Consider the following 22275-nt stretch of genomic DNA (forward strand, 5'->3'; position numbering starts at 1 on the left):
CTTACCACAAAGCCAGTCACACAAATGCAAATTGTCCTGATCGCAGAGCCGGTCACACAAATGCAAATTGTCCTGATCGCAGAGCCGGTCACACAAATGCAAATAGTCCTGATCGCAGAGCCGGTCACACAAATGCAAACTGTCCTGACCGCAGAGCCGGTCACACAAATCCAAATTGTCCTTACCTTGTAAAACTTATTGTCTTTAGTATCAAAATCGTGTGGGTTATTTTGGGTAGATTCCAGCAACCTTCCATATGTCCAAGTCTGAGTGTTAAGTGCAAATAAGGCTTTGAGGACAGAATGGTTACTTCAGATTTACGCCTATTTAACATATCCCCAAAAGGGGCAATTTACCCAAATCCAGACGGGGAAAATTTTGGGTGGAATAAAATCTGAAATCTGAGTGCAACAGGCATGAGATTGTTCAAACATTTGTTTAAATTCAGTCATTTTGAATCTGATATCATTATCTGTATAGGGAGAAATACACCTTTCAGACTTTTATGAAGTTTCAGATAGTGTCTAGAACTGATAACCTCATCCCCGGTCCAATTTCACAGCGCCGCTGAACATGTGGTTTTACACTAACTGAGGCTCCACTTATTTCATGGAGACCATGAGCACTAAACCCGGCAGAAGAAAAAACATTTTATACTTGACTTAGTGACATTACAATGGGAATCTTTATGTGCTGTGTGCATAAGCACAACCCCGCTAAGCAATGTCGTGAAATACTGCTTACAGTAAGCAATGTCTGCTGCAGTAAGTACAACTTGTGCTGTTGAGTAGCTCTGTGAAACTGGGCCTAGGTATTTATTCATTTGGCATAATAATGCCTTGATTACAACGGGGGAGGGGGGAATCAGACATGAGTTTAATGTGGGAGGTGCCAGGAAATTTCATGATCTGACTTGGAATGACCTTGCTTTTTCACACGTTCTTGAATAATATCTTATAATAATTTTATTTCTTTTTTCCTAAAATGGAATCTGCTAGAGGGAGGACTTTTATCAAGGATATGAAGCGCAGAACTGCTTAGGAAAATCATAAGCTCCGAAAATTAGAAGTGCTTGTATTGAGCAGTATTAACCAATGAAAATTTCAGCACAAACTCTGCATTGACAAGGACATCCATGAAATGGAAGCCAACTCATGGTGAGTTATATGACCCCTTCAAATAATAAATGAAGAACTCAAAACCTAAAACAACTCGAGTTTAACATTTGATGGCTGGATTTTGTTGGCCAATTTTGATGGCATAAAACAGAGAATTTCAGAGCTCTGTCAGATGAGGACTGCGTCCAAAAGACAAAAAGAGACGACTATGTAAAACATTCTTAAATTGATTTCCTCATTACGGGTGTTGAGTGTGGGCAGATAAAACTCCACTCCCCCCCCAAAAAAAAAATTTAGCACCAGTCATCCAAATTTTATTTGTTTGCTACGATGTCAGACACTGCTACCATGAAAATGGGCTGTACATACATCCTGACTATTTTTATTTTCTTGCCTACCAAAAATGGGCCAAAGGCATGGCAATAATTGTGATAAGTCCCCACAAGTGGGTGGCCCTCCATTTTGCTGAGGCCGAGTCAGTTCAAATAATTGAAAATGAGAATATTTCACCTTCCATTCGAATGGATGTTGAAATAATCGCTTACGCCATGTTCCTCCAAAAGTGGAAACAAGATACTATGTGGTCGGTCTTGTTGATTTTCAGGACAACTGGGAGCCGATCGAATATCGCAGTATTTTAATAATTGACACAGCACTACATCCTAGGTGGCCTCTTTTCCATCAGGTAACAGGTGTCACCTGTTGACGACGGGATCGGTGGGTAAGGGACTGTCTTCACAGGCTCGCTTGGTGTTGGTCTGGCAGCGGCAGCCGCAGCCTGTTGGGCAGACATCTTCTGTCTTGAACCACTCCAGCATGTGGCTGGTATGACCCCCGTGGCCGCAGGCCAGGCAAAAACTTGAAGAACCTGTAGGAAGTCGGATGGAAAGTTTGTTTGCTTAATTTTGGATTACTCAAGAGGGCATTTACGTTTTGCGTGCGCCACATGCATCAATAAGTGGCACACTGTTGTCTTTCAGAATCCCACACCCTCTTGACTGCCTCCAGTCAGCTTAGACACGGAGGAAGTTATATCCAGCTTTAAGCACTTCCCTCCAGATGACATCTACACACAGGGATTCCCTACGTCTTAACATGAAGGACAGTTAAACATTCTGGTTATTTCTCTGTGCAGTGCCAAGTGACACCTACACCTTCTGTGGGGTCTAGGCCACACAATGTTACAGGGACATGTAAACAGGCCATACAATTAGAAAGAAAGCCGCTCTTCATCCAAATACGGTTAACAGACCCTCTGTTCCTCAAAGCAAAATTGAATTTTAATTCAGATAAATGTCCCATACTATTGTCCAAATTTTATCAATGACTGACAATACAAAGGCAAGACACCTGCTAAATGTGGTATTCCTATTAAAATTTCCTGTCAATGAAGTATGATGAATGTATAACTAATCTGGGAGAAACCTTGGATCCTACAGTTCTCAGAGGGTTTATTCACAAGATGGCCATAATGGATCATGCTTCCCTGAATTCATTTTATTTACTGATCACTCCAAAATGGGAGGGTGCCAGACTATTTTGCGATGATGACAGGTATGGCCTCACATTGAGAAATATTTTTAATATAAGCAATAAAGGTGACATGGATTTTTACCACTCATCACACACAAAAATGGAAATCTGTATTTTAAACTTGCCCAAATTGCATCGTCTAAATTCCCACTGTACTGAGTTTTAAGAAAATTGTTCAGTGGGATAATCTCCATCTTGATTCAAGACAGTCGACTTGTGAATAAGGCTAATTTGACTTAAAGGTGTACCTTTGACGGCTGTGTGGCAAATGGCACATTGGAAGCTGTAATTCTGGCAGTGCTCACACTGGACCTTGTAGGAACGTTTGTGGCATTTTTGACAGAATACTCCAAAATCAGAAAATGCTGTGTGCAAAAAAAACCAAATTGATGAAAACAAGACGAAAAATGAAGTATGCTCCTACATGCAAAATTCAGTGGACTCTATCTTTGTCTACTGTCAGTCTGTGTATTTGTCTATTTGTCTGTATGGTGTGCGTTTTAAAGTCTATCAACCGTATACGAATAAAATGGGATAGGTCACATCCATACAGAGAATTCTGTATGTCGACAACAGCTACTTTTCACAGGTGCATGACTAGAGGCAAGTTATGCATAAATCTCACAGGATTTAAAACAATTTTTAAGCTGCTATTACAATTCGAATTAAAACTTGGATGGACTTGTGACTGGACTTGTGACTGGACTTGGGACTATGGACTTGTGACTGGACTGGGTGGTATGGACTTGGTGGTATGGAATTGTGACTGGACTTGTGATGGACTCAACTCCAACACTGCTTCTACATGTACATATGCTTTATGGCAAGATACGTGGGTCTACTCACAAAGATCACTGTCACCAAGAGATGGGCAAGAGAGATAGTTGAGAACCTGAGCTCGCTCGTTGAGCAGTTTACACCTGTACAGAATGTCAGCATAGCTCTTCTTGAAAGCGTCAAACTGGGCTGTTAGACAAGGCTCCAATAATCTGTCAAAAGCATTTGTAAAAAGTGAGTCAGTAGACTTTTAACCACTTGCTGCTGGGTGGATTTTTCTTGAGCAACACAAGATACCGGGTCCTTTTCAAGATTTTCCGTTTCAAAATTCTTCAAAACTTCGTCATTTCATTTAATGGCTGTTTATACCCACATGAAGGACTCTTTGGGCACTGCTCTAAAGATGACAGTAACCGTCATTGACTCCTGAATATTTCAGCCAGGCCTGCAGCCTTGGAAAAAGAGCCCAGATTCTGCAGTGTTACGTAAGATTCCTTTGTTCCCGAAACCGGCACAGTGCACTGCTGACCTCTTTTCAATAGGGGCCAGATAGCATTGCTGTGTGGTTCATCGCTGCGGTGGTGGAGAGTTTTCGTCCCCGTTGGTAATCTGCTCACTCTAAATGTGTCAAACCGTGATATATTGCTTCAAAACAAGGCTGGATTATCTCCACTATTGAGAGCGAAAATATGTCGGTAATGCCCAGCAGCTCAGTCTTTTGTGCTGAGCACGGTCTTTTGTTATAAGGCCCAACTCTTTTGTCCCAGTTCCGAGCTCCCCGGCTCTGCATATAAAGCCTATGTACCCGAAAACGGGTCGCCCGGCAGGAAGTGGTTCAACACACATAAAAATCCCCACCAAATATCCAAGGACACCAAGGATGTCATTCCAGCTACATTACAACATTGTAATTTGTTTCCATGGAAGTTTATGATAGAGAAGGAAGGAGGTAGAATCTGTCCCTGTCCCAAGATTTCAGCTGTCCAAAACCCATTCTTTCCTTCACGTTGTCCTCACTTGGTGCTGTGTTGGTGTTGCTCTTTCTCAATCTGCTCTGGGTCTCTGTTTTCGCCGAAGCGGTAGTCGTCGGGGGACTCGGAGAAGCTCATCGACGGCGTTGGCTTCTCATTGGGCCAGTCCTTGGTGAAGATGGGATCTGTTCTGTCAGTCACAAGATACTGGGGACCAAATGGAAACACTACAGAGCCTGAGACAAGTCTTCGGGATAAACTGTGCATTGCAATAGGTCCCCAAAGATACGGTATGCATTCTCACAGGCTGGTTCCCTGCTGCATCAATAATGTATATGGCATGTAGAAACCATCTCCTATTTTAAAAATAAAGTACATGTATATCAACAAAACTGGTTTGCCAGATCTCAGCCAGGTTTGGAAACTTTTGGAAACAAATTCCCCCTGTTTTAGTCATGCTTTCATGGTTAGTTGCTACTGAACCTAAAGATCTCTAAACCAATTCTAATCTTGTGGTCTGGGAACCAGAAAAGTTTTCTTTTCGATTTTCTTTCTTAAGTGATAGGATACATTTTCTTCTCTTGTTCTGAATATTAACATTTCCAGTATGAGTCACCAATGGAAATGGCTGGTATACTGCAGGAAATGTACGCACCTCGAGAAAAGTTGACGATCTAATCCCATTTTTCAACACAGTTATTTCATTTTACACACTATAAGTACTGTACATTTCACATAAACATGCTCCTGTATTTACACGCAAGTTTCTTGAAATAAAAACTGTACAAAAAGGTGATAAAACCAATTTTTTTCTCGAGCTGCATGCGTTCTGTACTGGCCTAATTTCTAATGGTCTCAATAATCATCTGTCCACTGAAACCTATATTCAAGAGGCATTCAAGCAGGCCACGATTTCAACGAAATAAACAGTTCATTGTCCTTAACCGGTACATGACATTTCATACACAGCCAAAAGGCCAACATTTGCGGATGCTCTCACTCTACATGTAGTTTCTTGTCTAATATTGTGACATCATCCATCAGCAAACATTCTGCACTGTCCAAAACGTAAATGACATTCTGTCGTCCTGTGAAGTTTCTCCGCATGTAATGACTCACGCTTTTGACGTCATGTGATTGGCTGCCAGGGGGCAGGCTGGAATGGATGGAGATGGAGCCAAAGGCACAGCTGAGCATAGCCAACGTCTGGACGTCATGTAGGCTGCTGTAATGGTCAAACCTGGCCAGGGAGAGGCACGACGACCATAGGGCTGTATTCAATAGACCTTAGTGTTTGCTAACTGTTTATTATTCATAAACTTAAATCTAAAGACAGAGTAGTGAAAGGCACAGTTTTTTTAATGATCAGATGAAAATCAAAAGAAACCACAGCTTTAACTCAACTTGCCTCAGCAAACTTTGACACTCTGAATTGTCTTTCCGTTTGTCTCCATACACCAACAATCTCCGTGTGTAATCTGCATGTTTATTTTCTGTCTTTTATTTACAAGGGAGATATCACCATGCCCCTCATGACTGAATCCCTGTAAAAGCTGGTTCATGCTTCACGCAAAAGCGGACACAAATGCAAATTTGTGATGTTGGATCAAACATTCACGCTGCAAATTCGCAAACTTTTAAACACATTTTAACACGGGCAAAATTTTGCAAATTTTTTGTGATGTCAAATTCACTTTGCTTTCACATATGCTTATAGTATGAACTGCCTCGACTGAAGCATAGTTTTAAATGTGCATGTCACCCGTGCTGGTTCTCATGTGTGATGCACATATCCCACAAGATAATTCTTACAATGTCTGCAGCAGTTGTCTCCCAAACGGGTGCTGGGCCCAGGGCGTTTCATCGTCAGGTTCAGCATAGGGCTGAAGCTCACTGCTATTGGACAAGGCAGCCAAGGACCACATCTATGCATCGAGACAATATTGGAATACCTCTGACCAGAAGATTCCAACAAGTATCATATTCTTTAGCTTTGATTCCAGGGCCCAATTTCATGGCACCAATGAGAATGAAATTTTACACTGACAGAGGCTCTGTATATTTCATGGAGACTGTAAGCAGTAAGCACCAGCAAAAAACAAGCTAATCTTGGAGGAAAAATTTGATTAACTCAATGACATGGCGATAGAAATCTCTATGCGTGCCCATACAATACGCTAAGCACACAGCAACCATGCATGGTTCACCGTGAAATATGCTTACCATTAAGCAATTTCTGTGCTATGTTTACAAACAAAAATCTGCTTAACGGTAAGCAGCACCATGAAATTGAGTCCAGGTTTGAAAGACTTTGACAGACTCAGCACTCACTCCTACTTTTCACAGCTATGCAAAATTTGATGAGTGCGGCCAGCTCATACGTGTACCAAGACAAAAAGAAATCGAATTTGATCACAAATTCACACTGGGCAAAACATTACCAACGTAATCAAACTGTTTGATGGTCAAAGGGTGGAGGTCAATTCATGAATATTAATTTTACTCATGCATATTCAGTCTTATTACCTGCACCAAGTCAGTCCTTCCAACAGACGCTGCTACTTCTGCATTCAAGGTGCACATCAGGGGAATGTCATGTCTTATAAACCTAACAGAGGAGGGGAATGTCATGTCTTATAAACCTAATAGAGGAGATATCCCAATAAAAAGACCAGCAACACTTTGTATGATAATGGAAATGAAAGGTTAATCTGACTTTTAATTCAGTATGGTTGACTTGTGAATAAAGTCCATTGGTCTGGTTCATTTAGGGTTAAATATGCTCTTCTGGTTTTACAACATACTTGTATTTCTTGGCCAGCTCTTGGTGGACCGGGGTCAGGCCCACGGCGCTGTACAGCACCACCAGGCTGGTACCCGTGGTGCTGGTGCCCGAAGACTTGGCAGTCAATGTCGGATCAGAGCCCGAAGTTTTCTTGCGATGTTTGCCAATCCGGCGCTGTTTCTGTGGAAGACGGAATTAGAAAAGATAGCCATCGAGAGATTGATTGATCGAACATCAAGGTAGAAACTGTTACAAAGGCATAACATTTCCATTCATTTCATTATCACAGAATGTTTATTTTACTCTTTTTTAAACATTCTTTATTTTCACAATATATTCCCAGTCTAAGTTATGGGGTGTTCCAAAACTTGACTTTGTCTTTCTCCAGCTTTGTCAGACTTTTACTCTCCCCCCCTCCAACTTTGGAATTTTAGGTCCATAATTAATCATGAGCATCAATCCATATGCTGTAAACCCAGAGATGAAAACATTTTCATTCAGGAGAAACAACAGCCTCCTTGATACAAATCAAGGAGGCTGTTGGAGGGTGTTGTAGACAAAGTTTGAGATGAAGCCATGGTTTGGAAAATGCCCCATTAATCTGTTACACGTCAGTGCGTAAAAAATCACCATGACAGTACGAAGAGACACGAGGAGAGAAAAAAAGATCACTTCAGTAATGATCTAGCTGGCTCATCATTTCATAATACACACTGTGATCTATGAATTTCATAGACCCTTTACCTTCCCACAGTGCATTCAAAATCTCGCTGAATCTTGTCAGAAAATTCAAGCATGACAAGGACTAAACTCTGTGCTCAGGAAGTGTCAACTATAACAACGTGTTTCTCTGCTTTGAAGACATCTAAGTTGATGGGTATGTTCAGGAAAAAGGTCAACTACCTTTTCCCTCTCTTTGTAAAAGTTGCGCAGCAATGATGGCACGGCCTCGGGCAATTGGCTGCTAGGGCCCTGGCCCATGGGCAATGGCCTTAACAAGTTGAGCGTGCTCAGAGATGACAGGGCCCTGCAACATGGATAAAATTATCTCTGTTTAACATTGTTATTTAGAGAGTAATTATGAAGTGTTGTTACTAATAAAGAAAGTATGACCCAAGGTTATGGCAATCAATGTCACAGTTAGGAAACAATTACATTTAAGGACTGCAATAAATGAAAAGGTAATTAATAAACTTTACTTTATGTCCAAAATAAATACAAGAATTAGAAAATATAAAAAAATAAAAAACCGTTCTCATTTGGCATATTTTCTTAATGATCAGCTGGCTGCAACTTGTGTCGTCAGGGGTGGCTTGAAGATATTTTGGGCGGCTAGAATCAAACTTAGGCAGCATTTAAATGAAAATTGTGGGTGACATGTGCCTATCATTGGAAAGTCTGAACGGTGGTCATAGCATCATAAGGGTTAGAAGACTGACATTGGTGAAAGCAAATTGTCTGAACCATCAAATACAATGGTTCCCTTCAGAATCCATCCACTCCGGAAAAGAGATCTCTCGTGGTGCTACAGAACACCTTGTTACTGCAAGAACAAAAGAAAGAACGCACCTTGGTGTGCCGTGATGACTGCCGCTTTTCTTGATGTTACCTGGCCGCAGAAACACCACCAGCTTATCTACCAGGGAAGAACACATTTTGCAAACAGATAAAGGTAAATCCTCAGGAAATGGTGCGCAGGCTCAACAAGTTTCCGTAAACAAATTAAAGTTCTCTAAATCACATATACTTGAATACATTGACATCCATATTGTATTCTTGGCAGAACAAGAATTATATGCTTTGAGTGGGTTTGATAACAAGCCATAAATAAAAAATGTTGAAAGTGTTCACAATGAAGGAAAACAATTTCTTTCTCTGAATTTTCTTAACTACACAGAGACAAAGAAATGCCCAAACTGGGTACATGCATGTAATGCTAATGTGATGGTACTTCGTGGTGAGGGTTTTTCTACAGGACATTTCCAAAAAATTAGGATGAGCAAGAGGAAAGAAGCCATGTCAACTAACTACATTAATTATAATCTCTTGGCTAAAAATGGGAAATTGACAAATATGTGATCTGAACTTGTAACTTCAACAGCATGTGCACTCATTCTCACCCAAGTAAATCCACCAAGATGTAAGGTGATAAATTCCAGAATTTATCACTGTCATTGTGACGAGTCAACATTTTCAACTCACCAACGCCACAGAATCTTGCTCCTGAGGTCCTCGGGAAGGGAATGTTTCTGTCCAGCTGGCTGCCATAGTTACTCAGAAAGGATGAGGTCTGCTTGTAGCTGGAGGGTGTAGCAGGTTTGGGTGGCTCCGACGGAATCTCTGAAGTCAACTGGTATCGCAGGAAATTAACTGGTGGTTAGTTTTATATATAACCCTCCCCTCCGTCCCATTCATGATTGTTCCTAGTTAAACCTAAAATGACTGCGTAAGTTACAGAGCATTTTGTGAAATCAGTCTTAATTTGTTGTGCAACTTACGCAACAAAATAAGGCATAAGTGGAGTTATGCCATTGTGTAAAGTTTCGTGAAATCGGCTGCAGGTGTTAGTTCCATGGCAGCAAAGTACATCTACAGTGGACGGAATCTTTAGGCAGAGTCCACAATTTGTCATGCTTTGGCAGTCTGTTGTCAGCACAGCCCTGTGTATTTCCAATGGGCAAAGATGCAGACTGACAACAGATTGGGAAGCAGCATCAGTGCATGCGCATGTCAAGACTGGTACCTTCAAGCCATCGATGCTGACAGACAGCTGCTGGAGGCAGGCTTCCAGACACAGTTTGTTGTTCTCCATTTGTCGGATGCAGGTGTCTTCCAGAATCTGCCCCGATAAGGAAAAGAGGAAAAGTGGACAGCTGTATTAAAAAAAAAAAAATTAATTAAATAATTCTCCTGAAAAAGTTGTAACTACTACATAGTCTGAATATCTGGGGATACTTTTTTAACATTGGCTTCAGGTTGACTATGTTTTGAAACTGAGAGTACTGACATTCTCTCCTGTGCAATTACACTATAGAACGCTTTTTAGTATCAAGTGTCCCTATTTCATTCCCTTGAAGAGTAAAAATTAAGGACTGTTAACTTGGTGCATGTGCAGGATACACATTCAGCTTAGAAACACTACATGTACATGTACGTGATGCAAAGAACTACCATGGTAGTTGGTTGCATCACCAAATGTTGGCACTTATTATAAGAAACCTACATATCTTTGCATGTGCAAAATGCGAATTGCCTTATTTTTGACAAACCAACCACTCAAAATGGTGATTTAATCAGCAAACTTTCCCAAGGCAAATACACAACTTGTGTGCACAATATTTCTAATGGCGTGAAATATATTAGATGTAAGTGATACCACCTGAAGGATTTATGATACATCATTTTACAGTACAATCATTTGCAAAAACCTCAAGACTAACTTCAGATGAATTTCTCTTGTTACACGCAGCTATGCAAAGCTTCCCTTAACTTATGGATAATCATGTGCAACAAGTTACAGTTCAGGATTTTCAGGGGTGACTGAAACCTGCCTTTAAGAGTTTATGCTTGACATTACTGTCCAGTGTGGTGGCTGGAAGAAAGACTAGCTGGGGCGTGGCTTTCTCTGGGTAGGAGGGAGGGAAAATGATCTTCATGATGATGATGTGGCGATGTGAGAAGGCTTTTACTGTGCAGAACTGACCTTCAACGTCCATCTGGAAACAAGGGAAGTCATACACCAAAAGTTGGAAGTTTGGTTTTGTGGCTCGGTTGATGAAACAAGACACTAGATACCATTTGCACTGTTCATTAAGAACTAACAAAAAACTATAAGTTCCCAATAACAACTCATTACTTCGATTTAAGGGTGATTAACTATTCACAAATACTACTTTACTTTGTTCAAATGGACAGAAGCAATAGAAATACTTTAGATATGATGAAACTGAATTCTTACATTGATGAACGTGTCTGGTTTTACTTTGCATTTTCCTAAACTTCAACAATAAGGACTCACTCCAAGACAGCACACAGCTCACAATTCACCCAAGCAAAAATTAATACACAGTTTGTTTGTTTGTTATAGTTGTAAAAATTTGGTTATCCAATTCTTGACAATTTGAGTCTTGTTTTTCTTGGACCAAGTCATATATTGAGTTGAGCAAGATGAAATCAGACATTCATTTAATGTTGTGACTAAATGTTTCGCGTTTTATCCTCAATCTCATCTTTGTGGTTGGAGAGTCAAGGCGAGGGTACATGTAGTACAAGGGAAAATGGGAACAAGATTGCAAAGAAATACCTTCTGAATGGTCACGTTTGGAAGGTTGACTTTTACAGCAGCGAACTCTTGCTCCATGACTGATGCCTTCTGAGTGTAGCTCCCGCTGGCCACCAAGCCTGCCGAGCTGGCGGTCTCCGGGCCCCCTACGTCACCCCCTGAACCGTTCAACTCCAGGGCTTTGCTGTGAACCACCTGAGTGGGGATGGAGGCACCCCCCGGGGACCCGACATTGTCAGGGGATGGCTGGATGTCCTTGGGGGTTGTCACAAACTCGTAGCTGCCGATCAGGGGGTCCTTCTGCTGGGGATCTGGGGAAACAGGTTCGGGGATGTCCACTCCACATTGCTGTAGTGGAAACGGAGACAGACAAGCCACTGGTCAACATCAGGTCAGCTGGGTGTTACATATATGTGTGTGCCATACCAGGGAAGGAAATACATGCATGTTCAAACATATCTCCCTCGACTTATTTCTCTCTATATGTTCCATGTATACAATCAACTGCCCCGAGTAACTCCAGGCCTCAATGCAGTTCAAGATCATTGTTAAAACGGGGTGGGGAAGAGAACCACAACATGGTATAGAGCAAAAACAAAAAAACAACACAAAACTGACAATTATCAACTGAGCATTTGAGTTTTCAGAATGTGGGACACGGAGACTATTCGAAAGCTTTAAAACTAATCTGGATAAGTTGGACTCTTCAATGAGTGAATTCACTACAGATCACAGCAAAAAAAAAAATAAATACAGAATAAAGGACCACAAAACAACAAGTTAACAAAATACAGGCAAATTTCACTTTACCTTCTGAAGATGTGGCTCCACACGCCATATCCTCAGACTCTGATCCCTGGACCATGTGATCAACTGGAAATCTTTTGAGCCTGTCCACAAAAAACACAACAATCCCCCATCGATGATGATTATAAAAGGGAGCCCTCTGTTGGTGGTCCAGTTGACATGCTTTGCTGAATGGTAATTCTGATACTTTGGCAACATGTGAATTTCAGATAAAAAAGTCACTCTTCTTTTGCACTATGACCTGTGCGACTGGCAGACACATTTATTTCAAGAGCATAACTCCGATCACATTCATTTACATGTAAGATAGCCATGCACTGCACCTTTCCTAAACTTCTTTTGTCGAGCAAAACGACTCTCTATGGAGACCTTTCAGGATGTCCTGCACCTAGTCCAAGAACTTCCAAGCACTCCATCGCTAAACCAAGGTTTACAAATACCACCTTAATGCTTCAGGCAGCTTCTTCCAAGGGTTTGTTATTCCCTGAAAGCATTCGCTTCTTGTCTTTTTGGGCAGTGCTGCAGTACAGTCCATCACAAGTTGGGTCACAAGTAAGAGGGTGAACAACGACAAAGGAATGACTTCTCTCGTGGTTTATCTGAGGAGTTTGTGACTTACATGTACATGTTGCTTAAGACCGAATGACTTGTGATGGTCTCAACTACCATATGGCCGGTTGGGCTTTAAAATAATGTCTGGTATCATCACAACACAGTAAAAATATGGTGCGCTCTTCTCAAATCAGGATGGATTTCGGCTCACCTTCCGTCTGTGTTTTCCACTGGAAGTCCAGCACATCGTCAGTGTGACCAGTGAAGGAATGTATCGGCCCAAGGGGGTTGGACTGGCTCCAGAGGAGTAGACTCTTCTCCCCTCGTCTCAGCTGAGGAACAGTGGCTGTCACTACGCCGTCACCAAATGGCTGTCCAGAAAAAAAAATTCTTGTCATACCCCTGTTTTAAACACTATTTTTTCATTGGCCCAGAATGATCACGTGACAAGGCAATAGGACTGCATGTCACACTCACTGTTAGACTTCACATCAGCCAGCACTGCATGGTATCCCTCGCATGCATATACACACGTCCCCCCCCATGTACAAAATAACGCTGTGACCGCTTAATACTAGAATATGAATAGACTATATCACAAGACATGTGACAAAAGAATGGTGACTGCTACATGTACATTTATGATGTACATGTAGGATTTAACGTTTTGAACACCGTCAGTTGTTCTTCTGTAAAGGTAAAAAAAAGTGTACTGGACACATGTTCTCTGCAGGCACCCATGTTCATCCCAAAATCTTGCACATACAGCAGTGCTGATATGCATCACAAAACTCTGACGTTCCATATGGTGATACACGTGGCAATCAATACGACATGAGCATCTGAGAGAGACAAGACGTACATGTATACAGCAGAATACCACTTCCGAGAACTGACCGGATATGCTTAGGTGGCACCCACTGCATGCAGAGTTTTGGTTATCAGTGCAATGACAAGCCATATAAGTCCACGGATCCTAGGTTAAATTCAAGCTATTCGGTACTCACGGTGTAGCGTGTCCTCCACAATGGGGTGTTGGTTCTCAGTTCCAAAATGGTCTTTTTAGGCTCACGGACATCCCAGAACTACATCGCACAGAAAGAAATCAAGAGAGACATTAATTCGATGCCATCAAAGGTGCAAATTATGCTTTACAATATTGTTAGTCAAAAGTAAATTTGAGTTTTATTCTGGGGTTAAGAGGTCATCCCAGTCCATAGGCACTGCACATGTACTTTTGAATTAAGCAGAAACAATGCATGAAACACAGCATAGGAGTGTCCTTGTTACAGTTCACTCTAAATTCCTTGTAATCTCCTTTTCCCCCTTCATCTCCAACCCCAGGATCTTGGCTGTTGCCCCAAGGATCTTTGCTGTTCCATGGCCCATCATTTTCAATCTAGACAGGCGTATGAAGGCATTCATCCTATACCCATCTGTGAAGTTTCAATCAATCTGACACTGGGATTCGTTGTTACGGTCGTTTAAAGTTCCCAACCTCATCTGTGCCAGCCTACCTGTGCATGCACATGTATTTGCACTGACCCAGTGCCAACTGACCTCCTCTTGAATAAAGTGGGCAATTCAAGAGGATGGTACATGCATGTCTTTTTTTCATCGGGTGTCAAAATGATTCTCAGAAAGTACGACAAAATATTCAAATATTCTGCCAATCCCCTCCACTCCCTCGCTCCGTTGGGGTTAAAATTACGACGGATCAGTCGCCTGTGAATAAACGTGTACATGAACGTGTAAAGAACTTGACAATATGACTTGTTGGGAGTAAAAGTTTTGGCAGCATCATCCCTACCTTAGCTGTGCAGTCTTGGCTGGCCGTCGCCAGGAAGAACTCACTGCCCGGGTCCCAGTCCAGTCCGTGGATCTTACTCAAGCTGGCCGAGATGTACTGGACTGCCTGGCTGTTTTTCTGCACAGACACAAAGAAAGACAGTACAAATGTGAGGACAGAAAATGTGAATATTATTGTTGCTGTTACTCAGAAGTTGATTTATGTATCTGTCACATTTCGGATGGAATGTTTTCTGGCCTTTTCGCCCCTTACGCTGTACACTTATTTGCCTAGATTACAGGTCCCCCCTACCCACACCCCTTGCATGATTTGGATCTCTCCAGAGCACGGCCCTGTTTTCCGTTCTCTTTGGTTCCATTTTGAGGCCACCTCATTGTGACAAACACTGCAGAACATTACTTTATGCCATCTCCAAAATCCCGGCTTCACCAGTGGCCTCATGCTCCATCTCCAGTTCAAGTAACATTTTGAAACTAATTAAATGAAAATCATTCCAGATATCATTCCAAACATGGGATTAGGAGTAAATGGGTTTACATACAGAGAAGGGAGTCTCCAATTCAGGGCATTTTTAACTTCACGATGCTAAAACCTTTAATAAGGCCTGATTTGCTCTGCCCTGTTTGACTGCATATGCCTTTCTCCTTGAGATATGCCATAAATTCTTCCACAAACTTTCGTTTTATTTTCTGGTTAGCCTTATTTATTTCATGTTTTTAACTACAGCGGGCTTTCATCTTGAATGTTGATTTTATGTCTATTGGAAATTAAAATAAGAAATGCACTACAAATATAAATTGATTAATATTCATTTACTCATTTGCATAATGGTTACCAATTTTGAATCATTTAGTTTCTCTTCTAATCCTTCCTACTGGTACATACCCTTTTATCCCACAGTCTGATGTCCCCCTCATGCACCGTGGCTAGGTAGTTACTGTTTCTTTTATTCCACTTCACTTGGGCAGCTCCGGCTGATATGCATGGAATCAGAATGCAAATGGCCAGTTCATACGTAGTGGAAAAGCAAACACGAATGCCAAACTTGTGACATCAAATCTGATGTCATTCATTAGCTGTAGTTCTATTTCCAGTCAGAAAATAATTTAAACTGCACAGTGGTATGAAATAAACAGACTGATTTAAAGTTCAAACTCCTTTCACATACCACCTTTGTCAAATGTCAAACTCTACCCTCACCATTCGAAAAGTTCTATTTTATCAAGTGACTAAATATAAAAAACCCTCACAATGTGACTGTCAATTCTGATGTTTGATAATTCCCTTCCCCGCTATTTATTTTCATATTTCAAAACAATCCTGGTGTACAGAAAGCTTTGCAAAAAAACTTTGATAGTTAAGGGTATTGAAAGTTGAGGAATACATGTGGATCAAGTGTCATTTTCCACATAGTAGCTTATGACACTTCAGCCCTGTTTCTACATGTAAGTTAAATGAGGGGGGTCATGTACTGGCATATTGTTTTGTAATATAAATTTACCAAAAATTTTGCTTCTTTTGTAACTAGTTTTCTTTGTCAGGTTTGTAGGATATGGCTAATGCAATCAGCAGTCCCTTCAGGGGAAAGGAGCACAGAATATGCAGATCTAGACATGTACTTGTACAATACAAGTTTCACGAATGTGAAACTTCATTGATAAAAGTTCAATAACAATACTTGTATACATTGACTTTTCAAGAACTCACCAAATGTTGAGAATGCCAGGGATGGTTTCTTAGGTTCCCTGGTGTCCCACAGATAGATGTAAGTATCAACAGAGCAGGTCGCCAGCAAGTCTGGCTCAAACACTGACCAGTTCAGATCACTGAAGGTTATTATGAAGAAACAGAAGGTGAAGAATAGAGGAAAAAGAAATCTCTAAAGCATTTATTGTTCTCTTTTCGTTTTAAGCAACTTCCATTTTTCACAGGCGTAAATTCAAGGGCATTGCTACCGGTAGACCATTTTGAATGGGGGGGTGCCACATGAAATTTGCGGACAGACCATCATGCAAAACCGGAGTGTACTGTAGTCTGATTCCCTGGCCCAACACTTACATGTACACCTGTACCTGACATTTTTTGATTTTGCCGACAGACCATGATTTTGTCAACAAAACTAACCAACAGGGGGTGTGACAACCCCCACACGTCTCCTCTAGCAATACTCGTGCCTGAATTCTCAAATATCAATACATGTCATCACTGTATTCATGAAGAGCCACACATGTAGATTTTGGGGGAAAACAATGGTTTTCGAGAAATTGCCCGAGAAGCTTCTCCTCTTTCAAAACAGCAACAAGTAAACGCAGTAAAACCTCAAATGGCTCTTTGTGAGATAACTTTTGCCTGAACCAAGTACAGGTAATTAAATTGAAAAAAATGGTTAATTAACCAAAATCAATTAGAAAAGATGTGTGTCTGTTCATGAAATAAAAAATCCATGTTTTCCTACTGTTTGGCCCTTCTGTGCGATGTATTTTTCCATAGGTAAGGAGCCCACATGTTCATGTGCGCAACTGTTAAATTGTAATAAAGATGTGAGGCTCTTCATGAAAACAAAAATCTTACTTGACCTACTTTTCGGCAGAAAAATTCTACTGTCAACATGTCTTCATGAGAATGGGGACGAATACATGTATACCATGTGTACTGTAGGTATTTCATTTCCTTGAGGAGAAAGGTTGAAATTAAAATTAAAAACAGTTTCTTTCAAGATGATATTCTTTTAACTTCGTAAGAACATTTTTTTTTCCACCTCGGTGATTTACATGTAGGCCTTTTAACAGTGTTAAAAAAATGTTGACACATACTGTACCAGTGGATATGGTTGCCAATTTCCTCAATAATTTTTGTGGACTGACAGATCAGTAATCAACAAGCCAAACTTAAAAACAATGACCACTACCGTATTACTGTACTTATGACCACGTTTCAGGAAAAATGAATCCCAATGGAACCTACATGTACATGTATAGGGGTATGAAGTAATATCCTTACCACTGCAGACCACACTTATAATGGAATGAACACTGTGATATCCTAAGCAGGTGCTCGACACAACCACCAAACATTTGTATAACATGAAGTGGAAGTTGTATAGAGTGAATGACATGTAGAGTGCTGGACCCTTGAGCCACGTGTTCACTATTCTGCACCTGTACATGTAGCTCAGTTCTGCATGGCATTCTATTAGCAGGAGCGGGAACCAATCTTGTGTTAATTAATTTATTGTACTGTGTTCCAAAAATGATTAATGACCCAACTCAACTCTGGCCAGCAGATTAAGTGACCTGTTTACAACTCTGAAGTACTGTTGAGTGTCAGGATTATTTTGGCCACAATGGGACTCAGGCTTACATGTACATGTAAAGGTAGAGCACCAACAACATACATGTACATGTACACACATGTTCTGCAAACACAGAAGGTTCACACCAACCAAGGCTAAATACCGGTAGAAATGGATCCTGAACCAATTTTTTGTGGGAGGGGGCCATTTTCAGAAGGGGAGGATTCAACCTTTTTAAGTACCGTTTATGGCTTTTCTGAGAGGAAACGTTAATTTTTGAATATGTACATGTATAAAGTTTGTGATGACCAAAGAATACATGTTAGACCCCTTTTACAATCGCACTTCCCCATTAAGAATGACTCCGGCCATACATTACGTTTAAGATAAATTTCATAATTGCTAGTTTTTAATCATCACAAAGTTGTTCATTGTTAAGAAATGTTCTATGCAAAAGATTATGCAAATAACATTCAAAACTGTGTAACATGATGCATAGCCAAATATTTAACAGGGCTTGTCATAAATGCAAATTAAATAAACACATGATTTTGCATAATTTAACATCAGCTGCATGTTACATACATGTTTACCATATTAAAATGATGTGCACTTTCATGTTTCATGCATTTTAACAATCTGAAATGAAATAAAAATATCACTTGAATACACTGTTTCCGATATAACTTAACTAATATAAATGTAAAGTTTTATGCAAAGTTAACTTTCCAGGCTTTCCTGGTGCTGCCAAAAGGTAATTGCTTACATGTAATTGCATGTACATGTAGCTGCTTATACATGTACTGTACATGAACCAGTAGATACCACAAACCAGTGAGAAGCAGTCTGCCTACACATGTATACAACATACGGTACGTGCAATGTCTGCTGGCAACCAGCTTTTACAGCAGAGTGCATAATTATATTGTCAATACATCATAATTACTAAAATTTAATGCAACTGCAACTTCAGTTGATCAAATGTTTAAAATTTTCTCTTATGTTAATTCTTGCATTGAGGTTTAATAAGAAACAACGAACAAGCCATCTGTCTTTACTGGTAGTTCAATCCTCCAGATGGGCATTATTGTGTGAACAGGTCTTCCTCATGGTCACACATGTACGTGTACATGTTATTCAAAGAGATCTGTACAGCAGGTTTAAGATATCAGTTTTAGCAATTCAGTCACACTTTCTTAAAGGTTCACAATTAAAATCAAGTTTGTCGTCAAGTAACTTGCACATCAGTTGATCAAGTAAATGACTAATTAGTACTTCCGGCCCTGTCTGATTTTGGCCACACTCCTATTGTGCTTCGCAAGACAAATGGTCCCTCAGTGTTTTGACAGAGCCATCTTCTGTGAAGTTGTCTCTTCAGTCTGTCAAATCTAAAAGTACCAGCACCTTCATTGTAAGAAACTGTCCCCAAGGTCTTTATTATGGCAATTCACTTTTACAAGTGAAGACTGCTACTGGACCATCCACCTTCTGTACGATATACGTGACAGCTGTTAATATGTAAACCATGATTGATTGAAGGACAATTTCCCTTCTAACACAGTACCGAACCTTGTCTTCTCACTAATTTTCAGTGAATGAAAATGGATGTAAATATCCACATTCAACCAACAGGTGAAGTTGTCTCATGCACCAGTACAACGATAGAGCATTAACTGAAACAGACATCAGCACTTTTTAAGATTGAGATCATGTCACAAAGTACATGTACTGTACAGGTATACATGTGAGGGACTGGTCCTGCCATTTCCCTTGAACAGCACCTGTGTGAATAAATTGCCACGAATCTATCAAATGGTGATATTTAAAAGCTTCTGGTAAGAAAGGTCTCCAGAAAATAATTCAAGAAGTGAAAAATGTCATCTTTACGACAATGAAAAAAAAATTATTTTTTTACGTAACTTTGTGTCTCATTTTCACATTTTGGTGGGTTTACCTTCAAGTAACTTTGATGCCACATGATAACCGTTTTTTTTAACTTCACATCGTTTTTCATTGGGACTCATTGTTTCATCATTTTCCATGTTTTTCACCTTACTTGGTGCCCAATTTTCACACTTTTATCAAATTTCCCTAGGGTCAATCAGTCTGGAAGACTGATGAATTGTTTGTATCCATCAGTTCATTTCTTCAAGATCGAGAGCCATTTGTCTGAAATGTGGTTCGTTTTTCATGCAGATTCAAGTTTCCGCACTGAGTCCGACATGACTGACAGCAGTCAAAAATGAGATGTCCGGTTTTGGGGCACGGCATACACGTACACGCACACCCCCTGGATATGAGTGCGTTTTGGTATGAGTTGACCTTTACTGCATTACACTAATACGTACAATGACATCAAACTGCACGACTAAAATGCACAAACAAAAACTTTCTGTTCTCACTCATACGGTTTCCTTTTTGCATGATACTTTCTCATTAGAGCGTTCATGATATTCCTAATTATTCACAAGTAGGGAAATGTCAGGGAAAACCAGGCAAAACTGAAAAAATCCCCTCTACAATGTTGGTTTCACTTCCAACTTTGTTACTTTGGAGGTACACTGTACATAAGAAAAAGAGGCAAAAATTTGGCGGAAAATGGATTTTCATCGTGTGCAAGTTAGCAAAAGGAACTTTGGGTGTTGAAATACTAATCGGTATGGAAGTGAGGGGCAAACAACTACATGTATATCTGAGCTTCATTTTGATCAATTACAGTTTGGGGTCCACCTGTCCAAGTCAAGAGCCATTTTACTGGCTTCTGGCTGTAGTGGGATTCGGTATACATGCGCACCAACTCAGTGAGGGGTACTGACATAGAGTATGTACATCTACATTGTAGGTTGCCAGTAGCAACAAGATTACTTTACCTGTCCATAGTCAAAATACAGCTCATGCCCATGCCCTTTTAGACAATGGGTACTGTAGTTCATCAAACAATCCCTTCACATACTGGTAGATTTGTCTGGCTTTTTCTTCTTACTAGAGTTAACCATCACAGAAATGAGACTGTGCTGTCTGCTTGAGAATGTTGGTGCATATGCGCTGGGCCGCCGCTGCATCCACTTGCTGGTCTCAGCCGGTTGGTACGGCAACAGGGGATCACTCAATTCACTCTGGATGAAGGCCTCCACAGAGAGTAAGGGGTCATCTGTTGGGGTAAACCTGCTGCTGGGCGGCCGGTGACTGCCGCTGGCCAGTGTGCGCTGTGACCGGGAACTCAGTGTCTGCTTCGATCTGTGAGACCATGTGGATGCCCTTGAGGCATTCCGCTGTCGCTCGGGCTCCGTCATCATCGTGAACCTTGACCCCGCACTGTGACCTCTGTCCAGTGTCCCGGCACTGAAAGTGCCGGATAATGGTCGGACTTCCTCTTGCAGCAGCGAATCCACTCGCTTCCGAAATTCCTCAAAGGATGGTGGTTTGCTCGAGGGGCATGGTGCAGTTTTGGGTCTTGCTTTGAGAGAGTTGAACCCTGAACGGGAAGCTGTGACTGCAGAGGGGGCCTTTGGTCGCCTTGTCATATATTCTCTGGGTTCTGAGGTGTCAAGCTGATCATTCCAGCCAATGGTTCTTTCTTCAGACACCTCCATGTCCTGTTCCACCTTCTGCAAGATGGAGTCAAATATCTCATCCGGAGTTCTGTCATCCACCTTTCGGGCCACCTCCTGATGCTCAAACTCCTCTTTGATGTCCCTCTCTGGTGGACGCCTCTGCTGGTGGAAGAACCGCAGCAGTGAAATGCGCTTGCTGTACTTGCGGCTCTCCAGCCTCTGCCCGTACATGAAGAGCGGCACCCGCTTGTCCTGGTAGGAAGCGAATGCCGACAGGGAGCCGGTGCTGGAATGCAGCAGGTGGAGGCCATCCTTCAGGCTGCGCATGTTCTTGTTGACCACACGCTCCGAGTGCTGATGTTCCTGTTCATACAGCCGCTTCTGCAGCCGCAATCGGTTCTCCTCGTTGTCGTTGAACCGCTTGGCCTCCAGTTCCTTCGGAGTGTTGAACCCCTGACGTTGGGACATGACTCAGACATGGGTGCCTTCACTAGCACGGCAGCATTCTAAGTTGGGGTGACTCAACTGGCTAAAGCATGCCATATCACACTCTCTGTAGACATCTTATTAGATTAGTGTCATGGTGAGTTTGCCCAGTTAATAAATGAGCTTACAGTGGTTATATGTGTGTACAGAGTAAAGCCAATCCGTGTATAATAATTAATGAAGGCACTTGAAATAAGTGACAACTACACTGTAGGCAGTCCTGTACCAGATTCCTTCTGTTCGTTGCCAATGATCGCTTGATTGCCTGGATACCCAGCCGATTGGGGGTTGTCAGTGCAGAGAGCAAA

At 41.3% G+C, this 22275-nt stretch overlaps 1 protein-coding gene across 1 annotated transcript in view; it reads right to left on the minus strand.

The window, feature by feature from the left end:
- Positions 1–939: 939 nt before the first annotated feature.
- The window catches only part of wdr59 (WD repeat domain 59), a 30546-nt gene continuing 9210 nt past the window's right edge, over positions 940–22275 (minus strand). The window contains exons 5-24 of the mRNA XM_022251626.2: positions 16343–16461; positions 15521–15609; positions 14636–14752; positions 13833–13910; positions 13037–13196; positions 12277–12356; positions 11488–11814; positions 10736–10900; positions 9928–10023; positions 9387–9534; positions 8754–8820; positions 8088–8211; positions 7204–7364; positions 6926–7007; positions 6212–6324; positions 5519–5639; positions 4446–4606; positions 3498–3640; positions 2900–3016; positions 940–1986 (exon numbers count right to left, since the gene is read on the minus strand). Of these exons, the coding sequence (XP_022107318.2) occupies positions 1814–1986; positions 2900–3016; positions 3498–3640; positions 4446–4606; positions 5519–5639; positions 6212–6324; positions 6926–7007; positions 7204–7364; positions 8088–8211; positions 8754–8820; positions 9387–9534; positions 9928–10023; positions 10736–10900; positions 11488–11814; positions 12277–12356; positions 13037–13196; positions 13833–13910; positions 14636–14752; positions 15521–15609; positions 16343–16461 (2641 nt within the window). The 3' untranslated portion in view covers positions 940–1813. The remainder of the gene's footprint in view (positions 1987–2899; positions 3017–3497; positions 3641–4445; positions 4607–5518; positions 5640–6211; positions 6325–6925; positions 7008–7203; positions 7365–8087; positions 8212–8753; positions 8821–9386; positions 9535–9927; positions 10024–10735; positions 10901–11487; positions 11815–12276; positions 12357–13036; positions 13197–13832; positions 13911–14635; positions 14753–15520; positions 15610–16342; positions 16462–22275) is intronic.

This window comes from Acanthaster planci, linkage group LG06 (assembly GCF_054643075.1).
Source record: "Acanthaster planci isolate LZ-2023a linkage group LG06, COTS_SCS, whole genome shotgun sequence".
NCBI lineage: Eukaryota > Metazoa > Echinodermata > Asteroidea > Valvatida > Acanthasteridae > Acanthaster > Acanthaster planci.